We start from the raw sequence: 17,057 nt of genomic DNA on the forward strand, positions 1-17,057 counted from the left end.
TGCCTCCATTTCCCTGAGGCTGAAATTGTCCCTGTGATCACAGAGTCACTGGTTCAGGGCTCACTCTGGCTTCTCCCCCTTAATCGCTACCGTTTATGGTTCATGCTAAAGTAATATATACTGTACATACCGGTATAGAATTCATGACCATTTGGATGTGATGAACTCGGTGTGTGTTTTTTGTTCCACAGGTTTTGTAGAGATGTTGCATCTCAGGCACCTGCTCTGTCTGGTGTTTCTCTGTCGTGCGTTCGCTGAACAAGGTGAGTCTTGCTGTGTGTGTGTGTTTCACTCTGGATCAGAGTCTAACAAACTGGGATCAGGTCATTGGTTTCACACAGAAAACGGAGCGAGGCATTCACTCAGCTCCATCCATTTTCCCTCTCAGTCCTCTGGAAAAGGGTTTCTCAAACTCGGTCCTGGGGCCTCCAATAGGTGCACCTTTTGTCTCCCCCCCCCCCTCCAGCACTACACAGCTCATTCAAATAATCAACTCATCATCAAGTTTTAATTATTTGAATCAGCTGCATAGTGCTATGGCTAAAAACTAAACGTGCACCCCTGGGAGGCCCCGGGACCGAGTTTGAGAAAGCCGTGCTCTTGACATGCGCACACACACACACTTCCACTTACCTCCATCTGGGGTCAAGTTAATCACACTGTAAGCTATCCGGATCACATACAGTACAGCCCTCCACTGAACCCATCCACAAACAAACCCCATGCTCTGTCTATCTGTTTGTTCTGTCATTTGGTGTCCTGAATTAAACCCATCCACCCTCTGTGCCTTCTGTCCTGATTTCACTTTACACGTTCACTCCGTAGTTGAATATATTAGCCCCTCACCTTGACCCTCACTCAACCTTACCCCTAGCCCTGACCCCAAAGCTCATGTACTTGCTTTTTGATAATATAGCCATTTTTGTCCTTACTAGCATGGCTAGATAGTAACACCCTCTGTCTCTCTCTAGATCCATCATGGAGGATGAAGGTAGAGAAGGCTGCCCCCGCTAGTGGCTCTCTGGCTGGCAGGGTGGTGCTACCATGCCACTTCTCCATCACCCCCACCACCCACAACCCTAGCACACAGGGCCCAGAGGACCAGCTGAGGATCAAGTGGACAAAGCTGGAGGAAGATGGGGAGCGTGTGGTGCTGGTGGCCCAGGGAGGAGTGATCAAGGTGGAGCAGGAGTACAAGGGCAGGGTGTCGGTGCCCAACCACCCCCAGGCATTAGGCGACGCCTCACTGATCGTTGCCCGCCTGAGGGCTAGCGATGCTGGGCTGTACCGCTGCGAGGTCATGCATGAGATGGAGGACACCCAGGATACTGTTCATCTCAATGTCAGCGGTGAGTGGACACACACATGGTAGTAGACACACACACACACTACGCACACATTTCGCCTATTGGGATGGGTCCATCGGTCCATGTGCTATTGTCATCATCTACGAGAGTTGTTGGGTAATATAAATATAAATCATGTAAAAGTCTCTAATGTCTCGACCTGTTTTGTGTCTTTCCCTCTCAGACATGCTATTTCATAGGGAGCCTTTAGGTCACGATTCCCTAACTGACACCCCCGAATGTCCTGTGTAATTTTAATGTTGGACATGAAAGACTGTACAAACCACTAAGAAATCAGCTCAGAGTTATTGAAATCTGGGGGGTACAGTATACTACTGTGTGACATTCAAGCTGGGTATCTTTCATAAGGAGAAACCCCCTGAATAGCCTAGATTGTCACATAGTGTGCATTAGAGATGCATTAGAGATGAACAACGGTCTGTTGGTACAACGGTCTGTCGGTACCATGGTCTGTTGGTACAGTCTCTGTGTGTAGATACAACCAGAGACAGCTCTCTCCGACTAACAACTCTTTTTACTGCTTGTCAGTCTATTCAGCGAACTCTACAACTGGAGCCAGTTTCCTAGAGGGAGAAACAACGAACTCTCTTATGAACTTGGAAAACAGGGTTCTGATTGCACCAGGCGAACATCCTCAGGCAGTTCCAGGATGTCAGAGGGGCTAAAGTATTGCAGGGCAGTCTTCTTCCCTGTCCTATCTGCAGTCTGATGCTCGTGTTACTTGGTCGTCTCCGTTTCCTTATTTGAATGCACTTATTGTGCAGTAAGTGGATCTGGGCGACAGTTTTTTTCTTCTACATTGCTTGTGAAAGTGGGCTCGCTGGTTGCGTCCTTTCGGTAACCGTCTCGATACTCAACACAGGCACTCACCACACAAACACACACACTGACCTCCTGTCTCTGTCTCTCTCCAGGTGTGGTGTTCCACTACAGGTCTGCTTCTAGCCGCTATACCTTTTCCTTTCCCGGGGCCGTTGACGCGTGTCGCGCGGCCGGGGCAACCATCGCTACGGCCGAACAGCTGACTGCCGCCTTCGAGGACGGACTGGACCAGTGTGATGCCGGCTGGATGGCCGACCAGACAGTCAGGTGTGTTTGCGTGTTACTTAATAAGCATCACAGCTCTCAACTGCTGTGGCTGGTGATGAAACCAAATATGTTTAGTACCCGTCTCGAGGATACCTCCAGCCCTCTCAGAGTATGTCTGGTAAACTACATTTCCCATGCTCCCCCTCTCTCTCTTCCCTGTAGATACCCAATCACGAAGCCCCGTCCTGGTTGCATGGGCGATATGATGCACAGGCCTGGGATCAGGACTTATGGGCTCAGAGACCCTAAAGAGACCTACGACGTCTACTGTTACGCAGACAAACTACGCGGTGAGAAAGTGTGTATGAGTGAGTTTTAGTGTTTGGTGTTTCCTGATGGCGAGTTAAAGCGTGTGTCTCATTGGGTAAAGTGTACATACTTCTCCCCCTGCAGGTGAGGTGTTCTATGCTCCTATCCGTTACAAGCTGACCCTTCGCCAGGCTAAGCGCGCGTGCGAGACTCAGGGGGCGGTGCTCGCCTCCCCTGGCAACCTGTTCGCCGCGTGGCGCGGAGGCCTGGATCGCTGTGACTACGGCTGGCTGTCAGACGGGAGCGCCCGCTACCCCATCTCGGTCCCCAGGCCCCAGTGTGGAGGAGGGCTGCTGGGGGTCCGGACTCTGTACCGATTCCCCAACCAGACTGGCTTCCCCAAACCTATTGACAGACATGGAGCGTTCTGCTTCAAGGGTAAGACTTGTGTAAGGCTACTACCACCACGGTTGCTAAAGCTGCTGTCGCTGCTACTGTGGCGGCGATGACAATGGTGATCACAATGATGATATTGAAGATCGGGAGGAAGAAGAAGAAGAGCGAGAGGAGGAGCCAGACATTGAGATATGGGAGGGAGAAGTAGTGAGAAGGGGGGAGAGAGTAGACATGTTCTTAAGGAGGGAGAGGGAGGGGGTCGCAGGCTAGAGAGGAGCTGTTCCCCTAACGGACATTCAGACTTGGCAGGCCGGAGTAGCATCAGGGATATTTATGTGGTTTCTCGCAGGCTCAATGAGTTATGGCCCGTCCTGTGTGGGGATGAACTCTCACCTTGTTTTCACTTCCTGCTGAGGGTTGTATAAACGACCGAGCCTGCGGGGACAGAGCACATCTATGAGACAGAGAAAGGGTTGTGTGGGGGGAGAAGGGGGGAGATGGAGAGAGGGAGAGGGGCAGACAGGGAGAGGAGAGGGAGTTAGAGAGAGACGATTAGAGATAGAGAGAAGAGGATGGAGAGGCTGGTTAAGGTGAAACTGTTAGTTTACAGTAAAAGGCTGAATGCTTGCTTGAGCAACACACAAACTTTACATTTTATATGTTCGTTTTCAGTTGACCTGATTTGTATTGTAGTTCAAGTTACAGGCATTTGTTAGGATCTGGCCCACCAAGCGTTTAAAGCTTTTAAAAGGACTTTTATTGCGATACCATGTTGGACACATCTGTTTGCACAGTAAGCATGTACTTTACATCTGGAAAGACAATGGCCCACTCCCTTCCGCTCCTTGCTTTACTGTATCACCCCATACTCCCTGCCTTATGCTTAACTGCAATCTCTAACCCATACATCATCTTCCTTTCCCTACATTACTGCAGTATGCAGTGTCCCCTTCCTCTCCCTGCATTACTGCATTCCCCTACCTCCTGCACCTCTCATTTACTGCAGTCTATGAGTGTCCTACATCCCCAACCTCTACCTGCCTTATTGCAGTCTGCAAGTGTGCAACCTCCCATTCCTCTCTCTGCCTTACTGCAGTCTCCAACCTCCCATTCCCCTCTCTCTGCTTTACTGCAGTCTCCAACCTCCCATTCCCCTCTCTCTGCCTTACTGCAGTCTCCAACCTCCCATTCGTCTCTCTGCTTTACTGCAGTCTCCAACCTCCCATTCCCCTCTCTGCCTTACTGCAGTCTCCAACCTCCCATTCCCCTCTCTCTGCCTTACTGCAGTCTCCAACCTCCCATTCCTCTCTCTGCCTTACTGCAGTCTCCAACCTCCCATTCCCCTCTCTGCCTTACTGCAGTCTCCAACCTCCCATTCCCCTCTCTCTGCCTTACTGCAGTCTCCAACCTCCCATTCCTCTCTCTGCCTTACTGCAGTCTCCAACCTCCCATTCCCCTCTCTGCCTTACTGCAGTCTCCAACCTCCCATTCCCCTCTCTCTGCCTTACTGCAGTCTCCAACCTCCCATTCCTCTCTCTGCCTTACTGCAGTCTCCAACCTCCCATTCCCCTCTCTCTGCCTTACTGCAGCCTCCAACCTCCCATTCCCCTCTCTCTGCCTTACTGCAGCCTCAAACCTCCCATTCCCCTCTCTCTGCCTTACTACAGTCTCCAACCTCCCATTCCCCTCTATCTGCCTTACTGCAGTCTCCAACCTCCCATTCCCCTCTCTCTACCTTACTGCGGTCTCCAAACTCCCATTCCCCTCTCTCTCTGCCTTACTGCGGCCTCCAACCTCACATTCCCCTCTCTCTGCCTTACTGCAGCCTCCAACCTCCCATTCCCCTCTCTCTACCTTACTGCAGTCTCCAACCTCCCATTCTTCTCTCTGCCTTACTGCAGTCTCCAACCTCCCATTCCCCTCTCTCTGCCTTACTGCAGTCTGCCACCTACCAACCTCCCATTCCTCTCTATCTTACTGCAGTCTCCAGCCTCTTCATCCTCTCTATCTTACTGCAGTCTCCAGCCTCTTCATCCTCTCTATCTTACTGCAGGCTCCAGCCTCTTCATCCTCTCTATCTTACTGCAGTCTCCAGCCTCTTCATCCTCTCCATCTTACTGCAGTCTCCAGCCTCTTCATCCTCTCCACCTTACTGCAGTCTCCAACCTCTACTACCTCCTTAACCTCTACCTGCCTTACTGCAGTCTGCAAATGTGCAACCCTCCTTACTTCTTCATACCTTACTGCAGTCTCAACGTCTGCAACCTCTCATTACTCTCTACCTTACTGCAGTCTGCAACCTCTCATTACTCTCCACCTTACTGCAGTCTGCAACCTCTCATTACTCTCCACCTTACTGCAGTCTGCAACCTCTCATTACTCTCCACCTTACTGCAGTCTGCAACCTCTCATTACTCTCTACCTTACTGCAGTCTGCAACCTCTCATTACTCTCCACCTTACTGCAGTCTGCAACCTCTCATTACTCTCTACCTCACTGCAGTCTGCAACCTCTCAGTACTCTCCACCTTACTGCAGTCTGCAACCTCTCCTCCTCCCTCTACCTTACTACAGTCTGCAACCTCTCCTTCCTCCCTTTACCTTACTGCAGTCTGCAACCTCTCCTTCCTCCCCCTACCTTACTGCAGTCTGCAACCTCTCCTTCCTCCCTCTACCTTACTGCAGTCTGCAACCTCTCCTTCCTCCCTCTACCTTACTGCAGTCTGCAACCTCTCCTTCCTCCCTCAACCTTACTGCAGTCTGCAACCTCTCCTTCCTCCCTCTACCTTACTGCAGTCTGCAACCTCTCCTTCCTCTCTCTCTGCCTTACTGCAGTCTCCAACCTCCCATTCCTCTCTCTGCCTTACTGCAGTCTCCAACCTCCCATTCCCCTCTCTGCCTTACTGCAGTCTCCAACCTCCCATTCCCCTCTCACTGCCTTACTGCAGTCTCCAACCTCCCATTCCTCTCTCTGCTTTACTGCAGTCTCCAACCTCCCATTCCCCTCTCTGCCTTACTGCAGTCTCCAACCTCCCATTCCCCTCTCTCTGCCTTACTGCAGTCTCCAATCTCCCATTCCTCTCTCTGCCTTACTGCAGTCTCCAACCTCCCATTCCCCTCTCTGCCTTACTGCAGTCTCCAACCTCCCATTCCCCTCTCACTGCCTTACTGCAGTCTCCAACCTCCCATTCCTCTCTCTGCCTTACTGCAGTCTCCAACCTCCCATTCCCCTCTCTCTGCCTTACTGCAGCCTCCAACCTCCCATTCCCCTCTCTCTGCCTTACTGCAGCCTCAAACCTCCCATTCCCCTCTCTCTGCCTTACTACAGTCTCCAACCTCCCATTCCCCTCTATCTGCCTTACTGCAGTCTCCAACCTCCCATTCCCCTCTCTCTACCTTACTGCGGTCTCCAAACTCCCATTCCCCTCTCTCTCTGCCTTACTGCGGCCTCCAACCTCACATTCCCCTCTCTCTATCTTACTGCAGTCTCCAGCCTCTTCATCCTCTCCATCTTACTGCAGTCTCCAGCCTCTTCATCCTCTCCACCTTACTGCAGTCTCCAACCTCTACTACCTCCTTAACCTCTACCTGCCTTACTGCAGTCTGCAAATGTGCAACCCTCCTTACTTCTTCATACCTTACTGCAGTCTCAACGTCTGCAACCTCTCATTACTCTCTACCTTACTGCAGTCTGCAACCTCTCATTACTCTCCACCTTACTGCAGTCTGCAACCTCTCATTACTCTCCACCTTACTGCAGTCTGCAACCTCTCATTACTCTCCACCTTACTGCAGTCTGCAACCTCTCATTACTCTCTACCTTACTGCAGTCTGCAACCTCTCATTACTCTCCACCTTACTGCAGTCTGCAACCTCTCATTACTCTCTACCTCACTGCAGTCTGCAACCTCTCATTACTCTCCACCTTACTGCAGTCTGCAACCTCTCCTCCTCCCTCTACCTTACTACAGTCTGCAACCTCTCCTTCCTCCCTCTACCTTACTGCAGTCTGCAACCTCTCCTTCCTCCCCCTACCTTACTGCAGTCTGCAACCTCTCCTTCCTCCCTCTACCTTACTGCAGTCTGCAACCTCTCCTTCCTCCCTCTACCTTACTGCAGTCTGCAACCTCTCCTTCCTCCCTCAACCTTACTGCAGTATGCAACCTCTCCTTCCTCCCTCTACCTTACTGCAGTCTGCAACCTCTCCTTCCTCTCTCTCTGCCTTACTGCAGTCTCCAACCTCCCATTCCTCTCTCTGCCTTACTGCAGTCTCCAACCTCCCATTCCCCTCTCTGCCTTACTGCAGTCTCCAACCTCCCATTCCCCTCTCACTGCCTTACTGCAGTCTCCAACCTCCCATTCCTCTCTCTGCCTTACCGCAGTCTCCAACCTCCCATTCCCCTCTCTCTGCCTTACTGCAGCCTCCAACCTCCCATTCCCCTCTCTCTGCCTTACTGCAGCCTCAAACCTCCCATTCCCCTCTCTCTGCCTTACTACAGTCTCCAACCTCCCATTCCCCTCTATCTGCCTTACTGCAGTCTCCAACCTCCCATTCCCCTCTCTACCTTACTGCGGTCTCCAAACTCCCATTCCCCTCTCTCTCTGCCTTACTGCGGCCTCCAACCTCACATTCCCCTCTCTCTGCCTTACTGCAGCCTCCAACCTCCCATTCCCCTCTCTCTACCTTACTGCAGTCTCCAACCTCCCATTCTTCTCTCTGCCTTACTGCAGTCTCCAACCTCCCATTCCCCTCTCTCTGCCTTACTGCAGTCTGCCACCTACCAACCTCCCATTCCTCTCTATCTTACTGCAGTCTCCAGCCTCTTCATCCTCTCTATCTTACTGCAGTCTCCAGCCTCTTCATCCTCTCTATCTTACTGCAGGCTCCAGCCTCTTCATCCTCTCTATCTTACTGCAGTCTCCAGCCTCTTCATCCTCTCCATCTTACTGCAGTCTCCAGCCTCTTCATCCTCTCCACCTTACTGCAGTCTCCAACCTCTACTACCTCCTTATCCTCTACCTGCCTTACTGCAGTCTGCAAATGTGCAACCCTCCTTACTTCTTCATACCTTACTGCAGTCTCAACGTCTGCAACCTCTCATTACTCTCTACCTTACTGCAGTCTGCAACCTCTCATTACTCTCCACCTTACTGCAGTCTGCAACCTCTCATTACTCTCCACCTTACTGCAGTCTGCAACCTCTCATTACTCTCTACCTTACTGCAGTCTGCAACCTCTCATTACTCTCTACCTTACTGCAGTCTGCAACCTCTCATTACTCTCCACCTTACTGCAGTCTGCAACCTCTCATTACTCTCTACCTCACTGCAGTCTGCAACCTCTCATTACTCTCCACCTTACTGCAGTCTGCAACCTCTCCTCCTCCCTCTACCTTACTACAGTCTGCAACCTCTCCTTCCTCCCTCTACCTTACTGCAGTCTGCAACCTCTCCTTCCTCCCCCTACCTTACTGCAGTCTGCAACCTCTCCTTCCTCCCTCTACCTTACTGCAGTCTGCAACCTCTCCTTCCTCCCTCTACCTTACTGCAGTCTGCAACCTCTCCTTCCTCCCTCAACCTTACTGCAGTCTGCAACCTCTCCTTCCTCCCTCTACCTTACTGCAGTCTGCAACCTCTCCTTCCTCTCTCTCTACCTTACTGCAGTCTGTAACCTGTCCTTCCTCCTTCTACCTTACTGCAGTCTGCAACCTCTCCTTCCTCCCTCTACCTTACTGCAACCTCTCCTTCCTCCCTCTACCTTACTGCATTCTGCAACCTGTCCTTCCTCCCCATACCTTACTGCAGTCTGCAACCTCTCATTACTCTCTACCTTACTGCAGTCTGCAACCTGTCCTTCCTCCCCATACCTTACTGCAGTCTGCAACCTCTCATTACTCTCTACCTTACTGCAGTCTGCAACCTCTCCTTCCTCCCTCTACCTTACTGCAGTCTGCAATCTCTCCTTCTTCTCTCTACCTTACTGCAGTCTGCAACCTCTCCTTCCTCCCTCTACCTTACTGCAGTCTGCAACCACTCCCCCCCCCGTATCTTACTGCAGTCTGCAACCTCTCCTTCCTCCCTCTACCTTACTGCAGTCTGCAATCTCTCCTTCCTCCCTCTACCTTACTGCAGTCTGCAACCTCTCCTTCCTCCCTCTACCTTACTGCAGTCTGCAACCTCTCCTTCCTCCCTCAACCTTACTGCAGTCTGCAACCTCTCCTTCTTCTCTCTACCTTACTGCAGTCTGCAACCTCTCCTTCCTCCCTCTACCTTACTGCAGTCTGCAACCTCTCCTTCCTCCCTCAACCTTACTGCAGTCTGCAACCTCTCCTTCCTCCCTCTACCTTACTGCAGTCTGCAACCTCTTTATCCTCTCTCAACCTTCCGGTTTCCAACTTCACGACTGACGTAACCCAATGTCTTCCACATGGTTGGCCCATTCTTTCAGGGTCAGGGCTTAGGACTGGATCCCGGCTCGAAACATGGCTCTGATTTGGTGGGTCATTAGACAACGATAACTCTAGGGGGGCTCACAGCAGAGACCCAGTGACAGTTAGGAAACCAAAGCAGTTCATAGTGTGGGGTTGCAAGGGGAAGGAGAATGAGTTCTACAGAGAACCAGCGCCCTGTTTAACTCCAACGTGCTGAAGAATAGCCTCCCGCTCGCTCCTCTCTCTTCTGTTCCTCCCGTTTATGAGCCTGTGTGTGTGTGTGTATTTTTTTTGTTTTTTTTTACTAGGGGAAAACCCAGCTCATGCTATCTACACGGCGAGAAGCACAGAGAGAAACAGGACAGGTCCCTAATGCATTACAGCGGGCCCCTTCCCAGAGAGAGAGGGGAACATGAGAGAAAGAGGGAGGGCAAGTCTTGCTTGCCCAAGAGTATAATTCTCATCATGATCATCATTATCAGATTAACAGTATCAATTTACACACTTGCAACCCTCTTTTTGCAGACACTAAATATTCTGTTGCAATCTAGTGGTTTCTAAAAGACCATTTGATGAAATCCATAACATAATGTACATGAAACGGTAACGTCTCCGACCGTGTGTGGCTGATTCATACAGCTCAGAAACTATATGTGAGCTGGGTCTTGCATTTCGCCTATAGGGCATGCGGGCTAATGCATAGTGGAAGTGACATGGCTAACGGGAATCGGGACAGACTGCAAGCCAGCCAGATGGCCTGGCCCAGCCAAACACGTGACATCAGACCAGGGCTGGAGATGGAGCTAGCTTGGCTGGGCTGGATGCTGGACTGTCCACGTCCCCTCACAGTTTTAGTGAGCGGGTGAACTCTCCCTGAGTGTCTTTGCTCAGAGTCCTGCCAGCTATACACACCTCCAACACACAGAGAGAGAGAGAGGGGGATGGAGTGAGAGGTGGAGAATGGGGGTGAAAGAGAGAGTGAGAAGCAGAGAGAGAGAGGGGGAAAGATAAGTGGCCAAAGAAAGGGAGGAAAAGAGAAAGAGGGAGTGTGGGAGAGAGGAAGGGGTGGGGGTGGGGGGGGGGGGCATCCAACATTTTGAGAGGTGGGGGCTAAAAAATAATATATACATTAAAACATAATTATGACATGACAGTATGTCGGTAAGGTTAACGTGCATGCGTCAGCTGTCCATGAGACAAGCAGCGAGCACGTTACACAGGTGCATTGTGGTTGTGTGGATGTGGGCGACACAGAGAGGGATGTTATGACTTTGCATGTATGTAGGCCTTCCCTTTTCCACTGATGGTAAAGGGTTACTAGAGGAAAAAAGAGACGTGTTGCTATTTTCTACCGGAGGAAAAAAGAGACATGTTGCTATTTTCTACAGGAGGAAAAAAGTGACATGTTGCTATTTTCTACAGGAGGAAAAAAGAGACATGTTGCTATTTTCTACAGGAGGAAAAAAGTGACATGTTGCTATTTTCTACAGGAGGAAAAAGAGACATGTTGCTATTTTCTACAGGAGGAAAAAAGAGACATGTTGCTATTTTCTACAGAAGGAAAAAGAGACATGTTGCTATTTTCTACAGGAGGAAAAAGAGACATGTTGCTATTTTCTACAGGAGGAAAAAGAGACATGTTGCTATTTTCTACAGGAGGAAAAAGAGACATGTTGCTATTTTCTACAGGAGGAAAAAGAGACATGTTGCTATTTTCTACAGGAGGAAAAAGAGACATGTTGCTATTTTCTACAGGAGGAAAAAGAGACATGTTGCCTAAAGATGTGCGCCAGTGTTGGAACATAGCCAAAAGAAACATTTCAGCACATCTAGGTGTGTGTTTGCGGGTGTGTGTGTATGCATACACGCTTATGCCAGGGGAAAAGGGAGGTCGGAGGTTTACAGTTGGCCTAAAACAACCATTTTCAACACAGTTCACACGCCATGCAGTCTAAAAATACAGACCTCCTGGCAGAGAGAGAAAGAGAGACATTCTGACAGACTGACCCCCGCTGGCACTGACACTTAATGATTCTTAACGGCTGACGTCGCTCTTTTAAAAAATGTAACTCTCTGGGTTTGATGTCCTTTTACAGCCTGCTGCTGTGAGCTGACGCCGTTCGGATTCTGACAACACCATGTTTAGCGTTCCCCCGATGGCATTCTGTTTCTCCGTTGTCTTCGATTTACTATGGCACTGCATGTTCATTCGTCTTTCTATTTGCCTCGGAGTACTCGGAGTACACGACTTTGACTGTGATCTCAGGTGATGTAATCTGAGAGACCACCTCATAGCAGCAACGTGAAACGTTTTGTGCTAAACCCCTCCTCTCTGTCTCTGCAGGTAAGGAACCAGAGATCCCCCCTCCTGGACCTGTGACGACCACGGATGCTCGCAGGATAGAAACGGCCACAGACGAACCTCGCACTACCTACCACGCAGGCGGACCAAACCTTACAGGCTCAACTCCCACAGACAGAGCTGACCGCACAGCTGCAGACAAACCACACCAAACAACTGGCCAAGACAGAAGTGAGCATACAGGTGGACCACACGATACCGCTTATACAGGCACAGTCCGACATTACACTGCCACAGACGAGCATCGCACCACTGACCGCGAGACGACAGGCAAAGACAGAACTACCCAGGTAGGAGACAGAACGACAGACCAAAAGACAGACTTCTCTGTTGGTACCACTCAGTTCCCTGAGTACGATGGGGAGGACTTTGTCCCAGACCTAACCAAGGTAGAGTCATTGCCCCCCATGGGTGATCCCCTGCTCCCCCTGCAGCTGCCCCCTCTTCCCACCATCCGTTCCCAGCCCACCCGCCCCCAACTAGACATCAACCAGGGGGGAGACAAGGAAGAGGGGGAGGTTCAGACAGGCTCAGGCAGGGGGGAGAGCAGTGGGAGTGGGGAGGGGAGCAGTAGTGATGGGGAGAGTGAGGGGGATGACCGGGGAGTGATGACTCCCACACAGGGCTTCACGGCAGACACAGGACTGGGGTCGGACCCCTCACGCCCAGGACAACCAGGGTACCCAGGACATCCAAAGGGGTATCCAGGGTTGGTCACCCCAGAGCATGGCCCATCAGGTGGGGACAAAGTGACAGGACAGCAGCCTGCTGTGGTCTACAAGGAGGAGGAGGGCAAGAGCTCTAGAATAACAACCCACAGCCAACCAGGAGCCACGGAATCATACGGCATGGACAAATCGGTGGCTATCCATGAGGAGGCCTCGCCCACCAAACCACCAATCCACCTCATCATCGTCGACATGCACGACCGGAACCAATCAGGTGAGAGTTTATAGTCGACTCCGATGACAAGGTAATGTTCCATTTAATAATACACAACCAAGCAAACTCTTATCTCAACACTGCTAACTCTGTGTATGTGGACATAACACCTCTGTTTCCAGGTATGTCCTCATGATTGTATCGCCAAACTATGAACCGTCTCAGCCACCTTGTGACGTGACTGTAATAAGTCCTGTTTTATAAACTGGGTGGTTTGAGCCCTGAATGCTGATTGGCTGACAGCCATGGTATATCAGACCATATACCATGGGAATGACAAAACATTTATTTTTACTGCTCTAATTACGTTGGTAACCAGTTTATAATAGCAATAAGGTACCTCGGGGGTTTGGGATATATGGCCAATATACCACAGCCCTTAGTCGTGGTACATTGGCCATATACCACACCTCCTCTGGCCTTATTGCTTAAGTATAACATTATGAGTCTCTGTGGGCGACTGCGTGTGCTGAAGGACTCTGTACTCTCTGGGCTTCAGAGTGAGCTGCTTGTAGTGACGCTCTGTCGGATGTCGACAGATGTCCAGTGTAGGAATGGTCAGTCAAAGATAGTAGCATGGAAAGAGAGTATACAGTATACACATGGCTAAAGAGTGTGTGTGTGTGGGGCATGGACAGGAAGGAGACAGTGACCACCTTTTAACCAGGCTACTGCTGGACAACTGTGTCCTAAAACTGACCTGATGCATCTCCATAATATATGCATATCTCCGTTATTAAAAGAGATTTCCAGCCTTGGCTGCTGTAGGAGTTCAGTATCTGTGGGAACATTTTAGATTTAGGGATGACCTAACTTAGCTGTGTTTCTCTCTGTGTGCGTGCATGCGTGGGTGGGTGTGTGGGTGCTATGGCGGGCCTTAGAGGGCCTACCATACCTCCTTGCCCATCCAAATAAAATATTGATATATTTATAACTTATTTGACCAACACACAGCCAACAGAGAGATGCATCAATCTCATGAAAGCATCTGAGCGAGCGAGTGAAACGGCGCCCCTCTGTCCCAGTATGTGTAGACCACGTATCTGATCATGTCTGCACCAAAAGAGTATGGCGTGTCATACTATTTCTGGCCAGACATCATCAGATACATGGGCCACATATAGAAGGGCGCTGTTTCGCTTGCTTGGGTGCTTTCTCCAGTGGTATGCTTAGTTTCAACAGAGAGGAAGAGGTGAAGCAAGAGGGCTCACTTTCACCAAATTCCGTCCAGTTAAAACCCAATGCGTTTCTATGGGAGTAACATGCTTGTCGCCTGCCTTCCCGCCTTTGGGACCAAAGACTCCCATTGCTTAGGGCGGAGACATGAGCATCTCGTCATTATATACAGGATCTCTGGTTTCAGCCAAAGGAAATTGGCGGGTGCAGTGCACTGTTAGGATGTTGGATTGCCCTAAAGTAAATGTATCTTTCGCCAAAATGTTATCATTTCTCCTGTGTAAATAAACCCATTCAAAATACATACCCAATTTTGTAATTTTTTAAATTTGAAGATAGAATGGAATGCAGGCAGGAGCAGTAGATAGATTGTGATTTAAAGAACCAGAATTTTCAGCAGGATATGTTCTACTGCTTTTATTTTTCCCCCGGCTTTAGGCCTATGTATTTGACTTAATTGACGATGGAAGTTATACGCCTACTGCTGAATCTCTTGAGTTCTGTGCTCTCATTTCTTTCGCCGCCAATGGATCACAGTGTGTCAATGGTCCATGTGATAGAGGCTAGTGGCTCTGCGCAAAGTCCAATTTTTTACTTCAGATTTTTAGGATTTAACCAGGTGACAATGATTTTTGAGAAACGAAAACGTTATTATTGAAATTCAACCGTTCCAATAAAAAGCACATGTCGAAATAATCAGAATTGGCAGATGGGTAGAAATGGTAGGATAAATTGTGAGCTTCCCCAAACTTGAATCCCACGAGCTGCCTGTGGTCTTTACTACAACAGCCATTTATGAGGTCCCGTGGGAAAGAAACGGGGAAATCAAAGGCCCGTCCAACTGATTATTTCTGCCTCCGGGTCTGCTGTGTGTGCCTGACTGAGGATCACCTCCGGGTCTGCTGTGTGTGCCTGCTTTGAGTGCTTCCAGTGATGTCTTAAGGAAATCTCTGTCCTGACTGAGGATCACCTCTGGGTCCTTTCCAGCTGTTTGTTGTCTTGGTTTAATAGAGAAGTTGTGTCGTTATCATCTCTGTCCATTTGCAACCAGTTTACATGGAAGCACACCCGCAGGTTCTGCACAACCAGATGTGGACACACGGTAACTCATTTTTCGTTTTGTAGCTCGGCAGTTACTTTTCCGCGAGGGCGGGAGAGAGAAAGAGCGGCACACGTGACCCTGAGGTCAAATGGCAGAGCCTCTCTCAGATCAGTCAGCGTTGTAATCACTCTCAACTAATTGCTCCCTCGGTCTGCTCCCTTCATCGACCCTCTAACATTCCCATCTCTCCCTTCATTCCTTCCCAACATTACACCGCACCCCAAGCCTCTCCCCTTTTTCTCTTTTAATGTGTGTGAGTCTACCAGCTCCGCTACCCGATCCAAGCCATAACGTTTATGAATGGCTATTGTTTATTATTAAAGGGACATATTGTATATTGGATCCTGTATTGGGTCATATTTCAACCAGTAACTCAATAAGAGTTTAGTTCCTCAGTGGGTTATACTTCCACAATTTCTACACAAGTAAAGGGAATTGAGACATTGAAATATGGAGTATTACAGATGGGTCTTAATTTCATCACCCTTTTGTTGCTAAGAATTGTCCTGCACAGCAGGGAATGCAAACTTCTAGTGTATTTGAGTTTTAAAGGGGTCTAAAGTTTGTAATTGTGACATTTCAGACTTGATTTGCCCGAACGAAAAATGTATCAACCCCTACTAAAATGCCCATTAATTATAAGTCACATAATAATTCACATTTCCTGTTGCAGCAGGATTATTCTCCTGTTGTAGCAAACTAGCTCAAATTAAGATCCTACATCTGTGTAGTTAAATCGTCCTGTTTGGCATATAGTAGATATAGTAGACATATAGTAGAATGTATCTGATCAGTATCTGATTCAGGGTCACGAAGGGACGGACACCTCTTTAGGTTGGGTTTGGGTTTTATTAACATGGTTAAGTATGACGAATACACACACACACGCACGCACGCACGCACGCGCACACACACACACACACACACACACACACACACACACACACACACACACACACACACACACATTTGTCCCCAGAGACATAACTAACCTCAGGTTTAGTGCTACCCTGTCCAAATGTGCTTCCCCTTGCACCCGTTCCCGCGATATAGGTTCCATGTGTACCATAAAGACCTAATGAAGACACAAACCTGCATTGTTCAAATAATGCTTCTGGCTCTCATTGAACCAGTCATAAGCCAACACACAGCATACACTATTAAGTCTTTGTGGATAGTATAACAGCATATTGGCATATTGCAATGCTGAAACAATTATCATTTATCAACCATGTGCATTAGGGTTTCACTGTGGTGTGTTTCTGGTAGACCTGAATCTGTAGGATTTGCAGGTCATTATGTTCACACACACACACACACACACACACACACACAGCCTTGTACAGCTAACCTTGTGGGGACACACAATTCAGTCCCGTTCAAAATCCCTAACCTTAAACCTAACCTTAACTCTAACCCTAAACTGAACCCTAGCTCCTAACCCTAAAACTAACCCTAACTCCTAACCCTAACCTAACCTTAACTCTAACCCTAAACTGAACCCTAGCTCCTAACCCTAAAACTAACCCTAACTCCTAACCCTAAACCTAACCTTAACTCTAACCCTAAACTGAACCCTAGCTCCTAACCCTAAAACTAACCCTAACTCCTAACCCTAAACCTAACCTTAACTCTAACCCTAAACTGAACCCTAGCTCCTAACCCTAAAACTAACCCTAACTCCTAACCCTAAACCTAACCTTAACTCTAACCCTAAACTGAACCCTAGCTCCTAACCCTAAGACTAACCCTAACTCCTAACCCTAAACCTAACCTTAACTCTAACCCTAAACTGAACCCTAGCTCCTAACCCTAAGACTAACCCTAACTCCTAACCTTAAACGTAATTCTAACCCTAACACAAATTCTAATCTCAACCACAAACACCCTAGAAATAATGTCCCCAGTTTTTTTCTTCGGTTTACTATTCTTTTGGGGACTGCT

The 17,057-nt window shown here is 49.2% G+C and overlaps 1 protein-coding gene across 1 annotated transcript in view; it reads left to right on the forward strand.

Moving 5' to 3' along the window:
* LOC139388588 (versican b) overlaps positions 1–17,057 on the forward strand; it is a 36,863-nt gene that overhangs the window by 5,032 nt on the left and 14,774 nt on the right. The window contains exons 2-7 of the mRNA XM_071135341.1: positions 192–263; positions 972–1,349; positions 2,282–2,456; positions 2,619–2,746; positions 2,850–3,143; positions 11,876–12,835. Coding sequence (XP_070991442.1) covers positions 192–263; positions 972–1,349; positions 2,282–2,456; positions 2,619–2,746; positions 2,850–3,143; positions 11,876–12,835 — 2,007 coding nt within the window. The remainder of the gene's footprint in view (positions 1–191; positions 264–971; positions 1,350–2,281; positions 2,457–2,618; positions 2,747–2,849; positions 3,144–11,875; positions 12,836–17,057) is intronic.

The sequence above is a fragment of the Oncorhynchus clarkii genome, chromosome 29 (assembly GCF_045791955.1).
Source record: "Oncorhynchus clarkii lewisi isolate Uvic-CL-2024 chromosome 29, UVic_Ocla_1.0, whole genome shotgun sequence".
NCBI classification, from domain to species: domain Eukaryota; kingdom Metazoa; phylum Chordata; class Actinopteri; order Salmoniformes; family Salmonidae; genus Oncorhynchus; species Oncorhynchus clarkii.